At 36.2% G+C, this 16,999-nt stretch overlaps 1 protein-coding gene across 2 annotated transcripts in view; it reads left to right on the top strand.

Moving 5' to 3' along the window:
• The first annotated feature begins 1,607 nt into the window (after positions 1-1,607).
• LOC100893566 (CMP-N-acetylneuraminate-beta-1,4-galactoside alpha-2,3-sialyltransferase) overlaps positions 1,608-16,999 on the top strand; it is a 40,145-nt gene continuing 24,753 nt past the window's right edge. Inside the window, exon 1 of one of the 2 annotated variants that reach the window (XM_030975520.1) lies at positions 1,608-2,121. In XM_030975520.1, coding sequence (XP_030831380.1) covers positions 2,112-2,121 — 10 coding nt within the window. In that variant the 5' untranslated portion in view covers positions 1,608-2,111. Of the gene's footprint in view, positions 2,122-14,345; positions 14,812-16,999 lie in introns of those variants that run through there. The other variant, XM_030975519.1, reaches the window with a different exon arrangement.

Raw genomic sequence — 16,999 nt, 5'->3', positions numbered from 1 at the left:
TCGTCTAAAACTATTTTAAAAATCGTTTCCAATATGGATGCGTAAAGTCTCTTGCTATTTTTAATTTAATTACATTCTGTACAAAGTAAATAATTGTACTCGAATTCCAAACTGAAGTCCTGCATTTAATTGACGCTAGAATACCCTGTGAATTTGAGCTAAAACTAAGGCTCGAATACCCAGCTGAATTTCTGCAAAAAAACTAATGTTCGAAATCCCTGTGTATTAATTTCTGCACAAAACTAATGCTCGAATAACCTGTGAATTCGTGATATTATGAACCAGAGCAAAATAACACTGAGTTCCTTTAGGAAATCTATTGAATCACAATCATGGTCATATCTCAGCCAATACTTAACCATATTCAATTGGCTTTTCAATTTTGGACATTAGTTTTTTATGCTCTTTCGGAAAATGAAGAAAAAATTCCAACAACTCCAACAATAATTTTTGATGACGTCACACTTATAGAGTCACCACTCTATAGGCCCTACATAGCAATTTACAGGTAGGTCGAAGGAAAGGCCTCAAAACGGCCTGAAATAGACAAAATGGCGCCTGGACGGTCACACATGAGTGATTCAAAAAACGATGAAATCATATGTGTGGAAGGAAATGGGATAGAAACAGTCATGGACGTGGATGAGGCTCAAAAGCACTTCGTGCAAAAGGAATGGCAATTTGAAAAATAAGATTAAGTATAGAAGAAAAAAATTCATAACGTGAACGAAAACAAGGGATTGACGGAAGACGTCAATGCAATAAGAATTCAGAAACCGAACGAAAACAAGGCATTGACGAAAGTCGTCAATGCAATAATCGTGAAATACGAGAAATTAACGAGTTATAATTATTACCATTTTCCATATAGGCCGAATCATGCGGAATTTCTGTCGAACAATAAATATTTACCGGGCATATTTTCTTATCTTCTTCATCTTCTTTTTTTTCCTCTTTATTTTTCCCTTTTGTCTCCCGTTTTTCAAGAATAATCTAAAAGAGTACACATTGATCGAAGTGGTGGCAGTGACTGGCGTAATCGCTCTGTCATGTTTAAAGACATGAATATAATTCTCAAAGTGTAGTTGATTTCGGAACAACAAACACAATCCTGTGAATCCAAGGTCCATTTAATCTGACTTTCATGAAATTCTTCTTATTCTAATTTTACTTACTCTCTAATATATAGTTTTATAATTATCATCAAGACTAGGCCCCTAACTTTGTTCCGAATGATTAGTATTGTTTTAAATTTCATTTAAATTGCGTATTATAGGCCTAGTTGAAGAGTCAAGTTAAGGGGGTTATTATGCTCTCAAAATATACATGCCTACAGATTTTGAGACAAAACATCAATAGGCTTCAAAGTACTGATGCCGTAAACATAGTCTTGAAGTGCGTGATTATGAATGTATGTCGAGCTTGATATAAAGGTAATGCTTTCGTGAAATACGAATATTCACGGGGCTTCCTATATAGTACGAGATCAAATTCGTGCCGACCTCGTACATCCAAGCATCCGAGACTCCAGTTACAAACAGCTTACAGCACGTCGGTTATTCTACACCATGCTCGCTTTGATCGCGGGCTCATTTTAATTTCAGAGCGCACGCAACCACCTCTCCACAAGATTTGAGATTTGAACAAGTGTACAAGCCTTGTATGTGACCATGTAGTTCCACGCTCAGACGTACGATCGTATCTTCGCAGACAACAAAGACGCCCGCAATAACATCGAAAAATGGACTAGAAAATATTACCTCCTCCTTAAAATTCATAGCCAGGAGAGGATGGATGGGAGTTAATAAAGCCAGGGCTGGAACAGGGTGGAGGAAATTCTGAGGTGGAATAAAGAATGTGACTTAGCGAAAGGATGCTTATCTAGATGGTCGTGTCTCGGTTATCAGTCTATGCGATGAGGAGCGCTTCCCATGTCTTTATACGCAGTCGACTATAGGAGAAAAGCGCGCGGTAATGCAGCATGCATCGTGATGATGTTCCATGGTCATTTGTATACAATCGGCAGACGATTCCGGATAATATAGTTGTGTGGTGCTTGCACGGGGAGGTGGTGTGATGTACGTTTACTGATACCGTGGTGTGTGGTTGTGATGAAGAAAGGTAAGATTTATACCTTTCCTTACCATCTCTATCTCTCCCTCGCCGTCCTTGGCTATTGTTTCGCCTTTGTATTTCTCCTTTCTCTCTTTCTCCCTCCCCTTCTCTCTCTCTCTCTCCTTCTCCCCACCCCTTCTCTCTCTCTCTCTCTCTCTCTTTGGTTCTCATTTCCCCCAAATATATTATAACTCGCCCTATCTCTCTCTCTCTCTCTCCACCCTTTTTGTTCTCTCTATCTCTCTCTCTCATTGTTTCTCATTCCCCCCAAATATATTATAACTCGCCCTATCTCTCTCTCTCTCTCTCTCTTTCTCTTCTCACCGCGAAGTATAGCCTATCACTATCAGTTTTAACATTATTATTGTGTACTCTCTATCAACATGCAAAACCCACCGATACTATAATTATTTGCAAGCAAAAAGATGTCATCAGTAAAGGGATAGTTGTGTTTTGTTGCAGAGGTCGCTACACAAATTTTTGTGTGTGTGAGAGATAATGAAAAACTGAGTGTCAAATTCGAAAGAATATACAATTTAAATGACAAAATCATCTTTGATCAAAATCGGTTCAAAGACGGCTGAAATATCTTATTATAACCATTTCTAATATTTGTGGTGCATCACAAATATTTAGTAATTTTGAACCAGCCATTTAAAAACGAAATAGAGCCTTATGCGTTTTATTCCAGCCAATGCCAATATTGGCTTTTTGTTGGCTTTTTTCGTGTTGGTTATAACACGTACGACCAGCCGGTCCGTGTATTAATAACGGTCACCGTATGTTTATTGAAATTGGAGCTGAATTGGTATGATCGTATTCAATCTAAATTCACACATTTTGTGGTCTAAAATTACCTTCAAAGCAATTTAAGATTCTAAAAGGGCACTAGAAATGTCATAAATAAGAATAAGAGCAATAACCAACCATGCACTTTAAGGCATTTGCGGTCCTCAAGTTAACAAGAACTCAACTGTCCCTTTAAGCTTATTCGTCTTCAGTAAACCTTGCACAAAAAAGGTTGTTCTCTTGTAGACGGTAGATGAAAATAATGCACCTTACATGCATTGTGTTCAAAGATATCTTGATTCTGATATTTCACCGAGTGAATATGAAATAATTATAATTATCATGTGTTTTTTGCTGGATTTTGTAACAACGACTTACCAAATCACAGTAGGTATAGACCAAGAGGAATTCACTTTCATGTTTTTTATTGTTATAAATATACATGACTTGTGTACTACAATTTTGAGGGAAGAATCCACACTTTTTTGTATTTCATTTTTGTAATAGAAAACGCATAATTAGGTGATCAATAATAATATTATGTGGACCGATACTTAGGGGCGTTTGAATCGAATCATCATATATTTTAGATTTCGTTGTGGATTATAACATGCGTCATCAGTCTCGTAATTGGCAATCGAGGAACGCGATTGGTCATCTAGAGGGTGTTTTTTTTTTTTTTTTTTTTATCAATTGATACCATTTTGCTCTCCATGCATAAACATACCGCGAATATAATGCAATGCCGAAATGAAAGCCTATATACGTTTTAGCCCCCGATTGCATTTTTTCGGATTTATTAGATTTTGTGTAGCGGAAAGCAAAATACTATTGTAATATTCTGGCGCTTTCTAAGCTGTTTTAAATTTTGTTTTTCTTTCCTAAATAGTGAAGCATTAAGCGCTGGGAGCAAATGAGAGATGAAAAATGATCCAAAGTTATTACCATTAAATTTTACTGATAAAAAAATATGAAACATTTACTAGGTATAAACATATATTGTATCATGCTAATGAGAGACCACGAAACAGTAGACTTGTTGGCTAATGAAAATGTGGTTCCCTGAAACTTGTATCATAATGGGATATATTTCATTCTATAACGAATAAGGTGTTACCATGAACATCTAACCAAAACATGTCGTCCTAAAATATATCGAATGAGCAGAATAATATCGAAGGCGGCTGTGGAACTATAAATATTGGCAGGAAGAATACATGCAGGCACAACAAACAATTGTTGTTCAATATTTATAAGCATGGGTCTGAATGAACTCCATTTTCATTCTTTCCCCCTTAAAATATTGTACATCATGAGTATGATGTCAAAACAATTTTTAAAATCGCGTTGCTAAAAATTGGCATGGTCATACTTGGAACATTTGCGCATCATCGGAGTAGTAATGCACTCCCCTATATATCGAATGACAAACAAAATGAGAAAGGAAGGGAAAATTGCTATTTGTTTAACTTACCATTAACAGACAACAGCTGTGTAAATATAACTGTTGAATTAATAGTCTTACATGTATAAGTTTTTTATGAAACTGGTATGTTCAAGAGGTATGTTAGTAATTATGGAAGGTCTTTAGAGTAAATTATTTTGTCATTCATATTTATAATCATAATTTTGTGTAAAGACCAACAGTATGCGCTTTATAAGCATCGTTTTTATTTTATATTATTATCAATTGAATAATGTGAATTATAGGCGAATAAGCAACTGCTCATAATGATACTTTGAATTGAATTGAACTCTGAAACCACACAGATGGCTTATGAAATTGTATCTTTCTACAATGTATAATCATGTAACTTGAATAATCAATTAACTAAAATGGAGTTATTCTCTCAATTTATTGATATGAAGTATAGGCGAATAAGCAACTTGCTCATATAAATACATGTATAATCGATTTTTTTTCAACTCTGAAACCGCAGAGAAGGCTTTCTAGAAAGAAAAAAAGGTGATGGGATGCGGAACCCAGGGGGTTGAGGGGGCTGTAGCACTCGTATTTTTTTCAGTATATAGGCCCTATTGTATACCGTTAAGATAATTTGGCTGTAGGATGTTCTAGAATGCATAGTTTAAAATACCAACAGTTTAAATATTTCTTACTCGGTCACACAATGCATCAACATTTAAAGTATTGTGTATTAGTTTATTGATTCTGTATGTACTATGAGGCACGTGCTTGATTGTGTGAAGTGCAAATTTGAAATCGAGCCCGATAAAGGGTCAGTGATTCAAAGAGTATGAGAGATGTATCAATATCTGTAAAAGAGGCCGTCTCCCCCTCTCCTAAACTTACAAATCGCCATTAGTATCTCGATTAACGATAATCATTGACCCCATGATTTTGCCTGTATGGTCATATACTACCTAGGTCGCTGCGCTCTTTCTCCAAAAAATAAATATATATATATATACATATTACAGTATATACTACTACTACTACTACTACTACTACTACTACTACTATTACTACTAGCCTTGCTCGCAATTGGTGGCCCCTGGAGCCCTAACCCGAACCATCACGAAAATTATTCCAGAACTGAGCCTCGGGGCTTAGCCTGTTCACTATTCAGCCCCTTACTTTCAAAAACGCTCGGCGGTCCTTGAATGTATATCAAACAGATATCAATCATTTATCATTTTGTCAAATATTGATTTGATCGATATTATGCACCTGTCTAAATGTATTATGTACAGCTACCTATGTGATGTTGATGGATTACAAACGTTTTAAGTATAAAGAGCTTAATTCAAAATTCATATTTATCTGGATCTGACACATTGGAATTAAAGGCACTATATTCCATTTAAGAAAGGTAAAAACTTCGTTTGAGAATTTACGTTTCATTCCAACAGGGATTAATTCCAGTATAGCGATTACGATTGTATTCATTCAAACCACAACTTTACTTAAGATTAAGTTTAACATCCTTGTAAATATGGTGCAGTTACCAGTTTAAATGTTCAGTTCGAAATCTCAATAAATCTAATATAGATGCAAATATTATTTAAAAAAAATAAACTAAATTCTTTTTAAATAAAATAAGTCACATCCAGGATTTTCCAATAATTTCTATAATTTTATTAAACGAATTCGTTCCACTGGCTGTCTGCCCCAACGACAAAGAAATCGAAAGACGTCATGCATTGCTGATCGTCAACGAAACGGAGTTTGTTGTTTGTTGCTACATCAGGCTGGCAGTGAAAGCATTACTTTAAACAAACAGAACTTTGGTATTCCTGACAAATTTTTCGTAAGTGAGGTGTCATGAAAGATTGAAAGGGCAGAAAACGAACTTCCTAGAAATGTGATTTTCTCTTTGAAATTCAGATACTGGTCGCCAAGTGACTTTTTGGTACCCTTTCTTCAAATTGTTTTTAATCACTCATGCGTGAAACATGCATCATATGACTTGCATCAAATGAAAGAGGAGGATCTAAGCTTTAGAAATATGTGTCATTTAGTAATTATAATTGTGATTAAGTTCTGATAAAACATCGATATTTCTCGGTTTTTCTCGGTTTCGTTTTTTCTGGGACGCACTGTATATCAATAGGCACACATGCGAAGGAAAATGGCCCCACTCCATCAAAACATTTTCGATCAATGAAGAAAAAAAAAATCTTATTTTTTTAGATAAAGAGAGAATTAATGTTTCGATGTTCGGGAAAGCTCAGATAATACATGAACATAACATTATTTGACACAATGTATGAAGAACAAAAATTCAGTCCATCATTATTTTTTAGAATTAATTTAAGAACATGTTTTGATTGAGGTTGCACCCTTTCTCCCTTCACTTTTAGTATTCTCAGTATTCAGGTGCATTCACGATCTACCTATAAAGTGAAAGTAGGTGTCGCTCATAATGAATGATTATAATAGCGCACTTAATGTCATGAAACATATCCACAACACAGGTCATTAATTAAAGAACATTGAGAAGTAAAACTTGAGAAGGAAGTATGCGTGTAGCTATAATGAATGGTATAATAGCGCACTTAACACCATGCAAACACCTCCACATCAGGCGTGATAAAATTAAAATAAACGTTGTTTTTTTTTGGGGGGGGGGAGGGGCCTCGGGTGCTTTGGTTTCTTACATTCATTGTCTACACAGTCATGTGTCTAGCTTAAAGCCATTTTAATCAAGAATATTGAGAAATGAAAACTTGAGAGGAAAGACAACAGTTTTACTTACGTAAAGTAAAGTACTTCAATAAATATTGGTTTAAACTTGGAAATTACCCCTTAGTTCGAAAGTATATGAGTTTGAGTTTGAGTTTGAGTTTGAGTTTGAAGTTTATTATCCAAAACAAAAAGTACATCAATATAACAATCAAATGTGAATGATTAATTAACATTGAAAGGATAAATGGGACCAGAAAATAGCATTTAATGCTAATCGTGTCTAGTACCACTAACACACAAAAAGTATCACAGCAATAAATGAGAATGTAATGAATAAATATGAATAACTATTGAATTCATACCTAAGCTACAAACTATTCTACATCTAGGGTAAATGTGTTCTGTGCTTATTTACAAAGCTTTGGTATTTTACACTAAATAAAAGATGAAGAATTATATAACAAAACATTTACAAAAAGGCAAGAGCCTTGGTTCTAAGTTATAAACAACTATTCTATTAACATTTGTGATATAAGAGTTCTACGAAAGCAAGACACTGATGCTTTCTCCCTTACAGAAAGGGGTAGATCATTCCAATAGCATGTGCCTCTGAATGACATTGAAAATTTACCTTGCGTTGTCCTTACTTTAGGCACACTTAACTTCTTACTTTCTCTTTGTCTAGTTTCATAGTTGTGCTCTATGAAACAGCAATACTGAATTAGAGACTGTGGCAATTTATCATTCAATAATTGATACATAAAAACACAAACAGATAATTTATGGAGTTGATACACATTCAATAATTTTAGCTCCTGGAATATCGGTTGTGAATGAGTCCTAATTGGACTAAACGTTATAACTCTTAGTGCCATCTTTTGGCTTAATAATAAACACTTCATGTTCATTTCATAATTACTTCCCAAACCTCAATTCCGTAGGTCATATGCGGTTGGATTAACGTCTTATACAGTAACAACAAAACACGCCTTGGCACAAACTGTCTTAATCTATATAAAACACCAACCCTTTTCCTAATAAACTTATTAACCCTTTGGATATGAGGTTTCCACGTCAAGTGTTGATCTATATAAATTCCTACAAATGATGCAACATCAACCTGGGTTATTTCAGTCTCTGCTATTTTTAGCACCCCTTGAGTCACTACTGATTGCCTACTCCTCTTATTAACAAATAATTAGTCCTTAATAGATTGACTGTAAGTTTATTCACCTTACACCATATGGTCACCTTATCAAGATGCATATTAACTATATTATCCATATCAATTGAATTCTGTCTCGGTGGAAACGTATGAAACAAGTTAGAATCATCGGCAAAAAGTCTAAAATTAAAATAATTTGTTGAGTTTGGTAAATCGTTTATGTACAACAAAAACAGTGTAGGTCCCAACACAGAACCCTGAGGAACACCACATGTTATTATCTGCTTCAATGAGCTATGTCCATCATAGTTCACAAACTGAAATCTATTACAAAGATAATCTTTAAACCACTGGAGAGGAAGGCCCCTTATTCCATAATGTTCTAATTTTCCAGCCAATATTGCGTGATCAATTGTATCAAAAGCTTTCTGGAAATCTAGGAATACACCTAGTGTTACACTGCCCTTATCCAGTGATTTAAGCACATCATTAACCAAATTAATTAAAGACAACTTAGTACTATAATGTTTACGAAAGCCATACTGGTGCTTATACAAGACATCATTTCTTTCAAAATAATCAAGTAGCCTCTTGTTTACTAATTTCTCAAATATTTTGGCCAAAAGAGGCAAAACTGAAATAGGTCTGTAATTGCCTGGGACATTTTTATCTCCCTTTTTAAAAATTGGTGTAACTTTGGCTACTTTCATTGCATCTGGGAACACACCGTTCAATAATGACTGATTATAAATATAAGATAGTGGTTTTGCAATTACTTCAGCAGCATCCTTCAGTAATCGGGCTGGAATATCATCAAAGCCGCAAGCTTTCTTTACATTTAAAGTTAATAAATAGTCCCGTACCTCATAATGAGTAACTGGTTCCCAAAACATGGAGTCAATTATTCCATCACTAAGATAACCTTTGAATGTAATAACATCGTCAACATTACCATTAATAGATTTAGCAAGGTTAGGCCCAACGTTCACAAAAAAATCATTAAAGCCTTCTGATATTTCTTTCCCTGAGGTTACAACTTTCTTACTACCATTATCATCAACACAGAGCTTATCTACATGTGACGTTTTTACTTTACTGTTTCCACTCTTCAATAGCTTATTTATTGACTTCCATGTTTGCGCTGTGTCACCTTTATACATTTCAAATACATCACTATAATATTTCCTCTTCGCATTCCTCAAAACTGTAGTTAAAACATTTCTATACGTCCTATATTTTTTCAAATTATCTTCACTATAGTTTGATTTTAATACTTTACCATACAATTTATGTTTCTTTTTAATTGACTTCTTAATAGCTCTAGTCAGCCATGGTTTATCATTTTTCCTCCTGGAAGAGTGACGATGAACAATCGGAGCATATTGATCACATATACCTATGAATGATTGTACAAATATATCATATGCTTTATTAACATCAGTACATTCATATACATTTTCCCATGATTCCAAGAGTAGACTATCCCAAAACTGTTCTTTCTCATAGTTTTTATAACTTCTATATCGTACTTCTCCTTGTGGTTGTAATTTTACTGAGCTATCTTCAAAAATAGCAAATATAGGGAAATGATCAGAAACGTCAGTTACAATTGTACCAGCACATATGCGATCTGCACCCATATTTGTGTAAATATGATCAATTAAGGAACCTGACATGGGTGTTACCCTCGTAAGGGTCTTAATTAATTGATGTATCCCCAAACACACTAAGGAAGTAACTAACATTTCAGCATTTACGCTGGGATTATACAAATCAATATTGAAATCACCCATTAAAATACACAACTTTTTATCAACTTTAATCCTTTCTAACACAGACAATAAACTCCCTTGAAACTGGAAAATATCAGTGTTTGGTTTTCTATAAATGACACCTACAACAACGGAACGATCACCGATCTGAACCTCAAGCCATAGCGATTCAGCAAAGTCAATATCATATTTTAACATTTTATATCTCAAAGAAGAATGAACATAGACTCCAACACCTCCTCCCCTTAAACCAGGGTCCCGGCAATTCACTTCCAAAGTATAACCATCTATCCCAAGGATATCTGCACAAGATACATTCCAGACTTCAGACAATCCAATTAAATGAAATTTTGATTTTATGCATTCTTCATACAATAATCTTAAGGCATCAATATTTTTATTTAAAGATCTAATATTTATATGAGAAATCGTAAAAGCTTTTGGGAACTTTGAACATAATCTGTTATCAAATTCGAATGGGGTTAATTCAAAAGAGTCAATATCAAACAAATTAATGTCTTCGTTAATATCGAACATAATGAAATATTCGGGAATCTAACATAGCCTTAAAATTGAGTGAAACATACTAGGCAAGGAAATGGAGCTTAAAATCGCCGTATTGGACATTGTCAACTCCGAGTTCAAAGAGATCATCCGGGCTCCGGATGATCTTGTATGCATCATCTTGAAGTTTGCAGACGATGCTTCCGTATTTGGTCGATACACTTTTCACGGCAGGGGTCTCCTTTGATCTCATCAAGAGCGAGAATCTTAATGGTGTGAGGTCTTCATTAATAAAGACCCCTCTCATTCCATCCTTCCCCTTCAACCGGATATAAGTCTTGCTATCAATTTTATAAAATAATGTTCGAAACAAATTGGATTCCGTTCAGACAGAATGTGTTCACAGGTATAATGTATAACCAGTGTAGTTTAACTCGACTAAAAAACAATATTTTTACTGTTTTCATTTTTTTCCTTCATTTTTTGGTCTGTTTTGTTTGTTCTGTTTGAATTTGTATTTCCTCTCAGGCAACTGTTAACTTTGGACGAAAATTTTCCGGTATGAATGCTCGCTCGCAATAAAGTTATTCTCAAAAGTAAAGTCATTATTATTCTCAGAATGGGCAAACTTGTTAGTGTAATTCCCGACCGGAATGGTGAGGGCCTGGGGGGGGGGGGGGCTGGTCTCTGTTCAGATAAGATGAATGAAGTATGAGTGAGCTACGTGACCTAGTCATGCAGGGAGAGTGTTGGAGGTCTTATCTTCCTGTCTCTCACTGTATCCTACTTTTTCTCTCGTTCATAATTGGTTATGGGGTACGTGTCCTCCACCCCTACCCCCCCCCTCCTCTCCCCGTATAGCTACTCCATTGTTCGTCGACCAAACGTCTGCCAAGACATCTCGATTACATTTTATTCACATCAACATGGCAAGAGTTATCACCAATTCCCCGTCTCCCAACTGTTAGCATTTCATCCTTATCTATTATTTAATTTTCGACAGTGGGCCCATAATCGCTAGTGATATTATGTTTCCCATATCGTGAATCGTGTTATCCTCTTTATGATTATCCAGGGAGACGTTTGCAAAGGGGTTGCCAATTTGAAGATTTCCCATCCATTTTCATTTCGTTTCTGATGTAAAATGATATTGGGTGAGTAGTCAAGCCTTCACAATAAATTTTGCACAGAAAAGACATCCCCCTCAATTCTCAGAATTATATAGGCCTATGTTCTTACTTTATCGTTTTCGCTCCTCCTATTAGGTGTTGTGCACAGAATAAAGTAATAGAAACTAAATGGGTAAACAGACTTAAATTGCAAATTATCCATTTTATATCCCACAAGTTAATCGAATTTTAGTGGGCCTATACATGTGCCAATTTAAAGCTCCGTCCATCCTGTCTTGCGAGATTAATGATGATAAAACCTTTTTTCTTACAAAAATTACCTTTTTCGCTTTATCGATCCAAATGAATAATTGAGAACATGAACATGACGAGTAGGAATTGCTTGTGCTAGTTTTTTGCTTGAATCCATATGCACGAAAAGACGAAATCTAGCAATATTTTATTGCTTGCAAACACAAGTGCCCAAAAGCATATGCATAAAATTAACCTTTTTACTCGTTACCAAAATTGCTTATGTTTGTTCAAGCTCTTTCAGTCTTCGATGAAGATCTGCTTCCAGGATTACGATTCCCTGTTAGTTTAACATCAGTAGTTTAACATCAGATGATGCTAGCGGGGGGGGGGGGGGGGGGGGGGGGGTAAGAGGATACTTTTTTTTTTTTTTTGGTCTCGAAATTTAAAAATTTGACATTTTGCTCCCTTGGGGGAGGGGATAGGTCAGCTTTTTTAGGTCAACCATGGGAATATATATATTTTTTTTATAAAAAAAAAAAATAAAAAAAATGCGAAGGGGAGGGGGGGGGGTTAGGGGGGTTGAGGGGGGAGGGGGTTTACAAACAGAAAAATACCAAAGGGGGGGTTTAACCCCCCCCCCCTTGTGTACGCGCCTGTTATAGCCGCCTTAAATCAAAATAACAATACTGATCGTTATCAAACTAATCATTATAGGTATGTTTAACTGAGCGTTGATGGCAATCCGATAAACCATGTATAATGTGTGGAGGGTATGTGAGTTTTATACCAGGATAAAAAACTCAGTCGGAATATTGGGATATTCATAAATGGAAACAGCTTTGCAGCCTTTTTCTCCCCGGGTAATCTTGTCAACCGCGCAGCTAGAATTCTTTTGTAGTATAATCCTGGACCTCTGTGACGAACAGGCAAACTGCGCTAGGCTGGGCTGGTGGCTATAGATTTCAAAGCTCATTTCACAATTACATTTTTTAAATAAAGGATAATTTATGATGCATATCTGATGTTTCTTTTATAATCTTTTTATTTAACACAGTCTTTGTCATTTTTTTTTGTCTGCTCCTTTTTCTTCCTAAGTCCTCTCACTTTTTTCCCCTTCTCTCTCTTTCTCTATCTCTCTTTTTGGCCGGCTTTTTTGGGGGGCGAACGCCCCCACCGCCCCCCCCCCCCCCCACTATACGCGCCTGAATTATGTCAAATTATCCCCTCACGGTTTGCGATATGTATTCTTTCGACGTTGAGTGTGCAAAAGGATTTGCATTTTGTTTTTCTTGGTGCCCTATACTTCGTATACAGCAAGTGTGAAAAATACTTCATGAAATGATCTTGTTCATAATTTTTAAAAAGGGTGAAATTGCTTGAAAATTCCAAACAAGTTTTTCAACAACAACAAAATAATGAAAGCTATTTTGTTGACGGCCGTAGTTTCGTATATTATTTTCATATTTTGTACATTACATAGTTTTTACAGAATAATTTGCTATAGAAAACGGGAATGTCGCAGCTTATTGCACAATATGCCATAATAGTATATAGCCGAAGCCTGCACATGACATGTTGAACAGCTGCGAATTTGAAGTGACGTTTAATCAATGAATGCAAATAATAAGGCATTATGCTTAGTATGAAGAGGAGAGCAAGGAGGGGATGCATCATTGGATCTCAAGATTTCTATGACAATTTGGCAAATATAAAATAAAGCGGTGTTAAAATATCACGTTTTGCTTGAGCCTTTTTGAAGTGACATGACTATCTGATATGAAGAGTCCTATCAAGACTGTGCATTTATCAATTGTGTTTACTTTCGAAGTAACTTTCGCTTCTCTTCATCCAGTCAGTGTCTTCCACAAGAAACTTTAACTTCCTACTGCTTCCTTCTTAGTTGCGTGTTGGTATGTTTTATTACCACTCCAGGGCCCCGTCTTACAAAGAGTTGCGATTGATCCAAATCAGTCACATGTCCTCTAATCAATCGCAAGTTTGCAGTCTCCTATCTTTTATGTACATAGTTGCGATTGATATCAATCACAAATACGTTGCGATTGATATCAACTCTTTGTAAGACGGGGCCCAGACCATAATTAAGAAAATATCAATCAGAAATAAATTTGTAACAAAATGTCAGCGGCGATCCAAAGAAGCTTTAAGCAATCGAGCGTAGGCTATAGAATGTGTCGCAAGTTAGTGTTTTAATATTTTTATAGGAACACATGATTATTATTACCTCAGTCACATCGCCAAACCGACTCCAACCCGACAGATTCTATAGTCGATTTTATGAATTTTTAAAATGTTGTGCTGTTGTTATGATCATTCCGTCGGTCGATCTCGTCGTAGTGTGCAGGCACAAACCCCTTGCCAGTCGTTATGCGTATATTATTGCCTGCAGCCCTTCATTATGAGACTACGACATGCTCTGTACTTTATAGCTGCTCTGTGGTAAAATTTAGAGTCTATGCTTGCAGACTCCGTTGCAGACTAGTCTCAATGGCGTTCCTGGGGTAGAACTTGATATGGACTTTGACTTGAAACTATTTGAGGGCAAGTTTCACATCGGATCGTTAAGGTTATCGTCATCTCCGCTGCTTAATATAAATATTTGGTTTCAATCTGCTTGGTATCTATAGGCCTATATAGATTTGGGTATAAGAACGTCTACAGTGTATTCAGTCAGAAGTGTGTGCTTAGCAGTATTTGAATAAATAATACACGAGTGAGGCAAATATGGCCTCAAGAAACTTGTGTATCCTCTTATCACAGTGTCACTTTGCATTGTCTACCAGTTTTTGCACAGGACTATTTTGCTACAGAAAGGGCTATATTATAAGCTATAGTTTAAGACCATGATTCCGTTATGCCATACCAGTCAGGAAGCAGCGGAGCTGACCTTTTAACGTTCGACATCATGATTGCTGGAAATTATGTCATCTGAAATCGGTAAGATTGCTATTGGTTTTACTATGCTACGATGTCTGTAAGTACATACGATTTCATTTTATCGTAAGACTTTCAGCCAGATTAGAATTAAAGTTGAGTTATTCAAGTTTACCCGTATACCATCACGACAATCTTGATCGCCATGCAGGCCTGATGTCCTATCACTATGTTTGGATCATGATTAATATGAAGAATAAACCGTTAACAACATTTCAAAGTTAAAATTTGAACCTTGAAATCTGCATAATTTTAAACAGAGGAATACCAGCATTATGCGTAAATTAAATTCAAGAATTGTGTTAAACTACACATTTTAATGAGGAAACGGTGATTGTCTTTTGGATCATTTCCCCTTTAAATTCAAACAACTTTAATTTGTCATAAAGGAAGAGTTTTAGGGCATTGACAGAATAAATTAAGTAACGTTTCCTGTATAGGCTACATCTTAAATCGTATTACATCGGAAGACTAATACAAATTAAGCGTACAAACGGGCAAAGTAACAAATTGCAGGCTAGCTGTGCAGTGTTAATATTTTTAGCCGTTGATTAAAATGAGGTCTATGTCTTGAATATTATTCTGATATTCACCATATTAATGTAGTATAACCCCATGTCCTTCAGGTGTGTTATTGAATTAATATTTAAACAAAATGTACATTAATATTCAATATTCATTTCACGAGGCCCATGTAATGGTCACATTCGACCACCCTTTTTACTTATATTATTGGTGGGACGTATATAGAAGAAAGCTTTGTCAGTTCTTTAATCTGTGGAATGTATTTTTAATTTGTTATTGTTTAGTGTACATAGGATCATATATGTTTGATCAGTGGCCATATAGTAGGGGGGGGGGGGCTTTTTTTTTTAGTGTGTCTGCCGGCCCCTGCCCCTTTGCAGAAAGAAAGACAATTGTCTGTCATGATTTCCGTCTGTAAGATTAACCCGAGCAAGATCGGTTTTGAGTGGTACATATTTGGGCCACATTTTTGGCGTCTGCATGGAGGGCCCTAAGTGGCAGCAGAAATTTGTCTGGCAAGGCCCATTCTGCAATTTTTGTGATGAACCATGATTTTGTTTTAATGATTTTCATGTGGTATAATTATGTAATGCTTGATCAAAATGCATATCGGGCCCTTTTTAACAGGTCCCATCAGGGGCCACATGCAGCAGAGGGGCCCACTGAACAGACTTCCATATTTGGATATAGTGGTTCTTCCCCGAACTGTTCCAATACTCAGATATTGGTACCTCGTTCGTTTGATCAAAATGCTCTGGGCTGCCGTACTTATTATATAGCAGGGTATAGTTTAAAGGAAAGATAGTAGATAGTTGTTATGTGTAATAGGGAAAATGCAAGGGCGTATATAAAGCGACCAAATTAACTTCACCTAGTTACTTTGCATAATGGAAAACATTATTGCAATACAGGTGTCGGACTGTCGATCACATATGCGGTTCGAGTCCCGCCTCGGCACTATGTCCTCTGACAAGACATTGATCTACATTTGCCACACTCCACCCAGGTGAGGTAAATGGGGACCTGGTAGAAATGTATCCCTTGAAACGCAGCGCCCGTATCAGCTGCACTGTAAAGCCAGGGAAATTATGCTGCATTATTGTAGAGCGCTTAGAGACTTCTGATAAAGTAAGTGTTTAGGCACTCGGAAATATAACTCCTAACTCCTATTTCCGAATCGGAACTTAGGGTAGTTCGTATGCAGTGGAAGTACTGTGCCCCCCCCCCACCCAACACTGTGAGGTCGGAGGGACCGCACTCGTGTTCCCGACTACCCGTAATAGGTGCTATATTCCGGCCCTTGACTTTACACACCGGAGATAGGGAGGTTCTCTCAAAGGGAGAGAGCTAGTGCTTACGTTCTCATATAATCCAGTCTTTACCACAGTGTAATTTTAATTTTTCACTTCCGCGTGTTGACTCATTTTCCCCGAGTCTATTTTCAGCATTAGATGTATATACCATATACCACTTGTAAACTGTTAGAAAACGCATGCGGAATACGCCATGATCCGATACTAAAGTATATTTTCCTGACTCAATGTACAAGAGATTAAACGCACTGTTCGTTATGTGGTGCAATTTGATACTTTGTCTCAGTTCTCTCCAACCTCAGGTATTATGAGAAAGTTGAATTTCAATGTTACACATTAAATTAAATGGATGA

This window comes from Strongylocentrotus purpuratus, unplaced genomic scaffold (assembly GCF_000002235.5).
Source record: "Strongylocentrotus purpuratus isolate Spur 01 unplaced genomic scaffold, Spur_5.0 spur5_scaffold_8, whole genome shotgun sequence".
In the NCBI taxonomy this organism is placed as follows: domain Eukaryota; kingdom Metazoa; phylum Echinodermata; class Echinoidea; order Camarodonta; family Strongylocentrotidae; genus Strongylocentrotus; species Strongylocentrotus purpuratus.
This window is presented reverse-complemented; position numbering and strand designations above follow the sequence as displayed.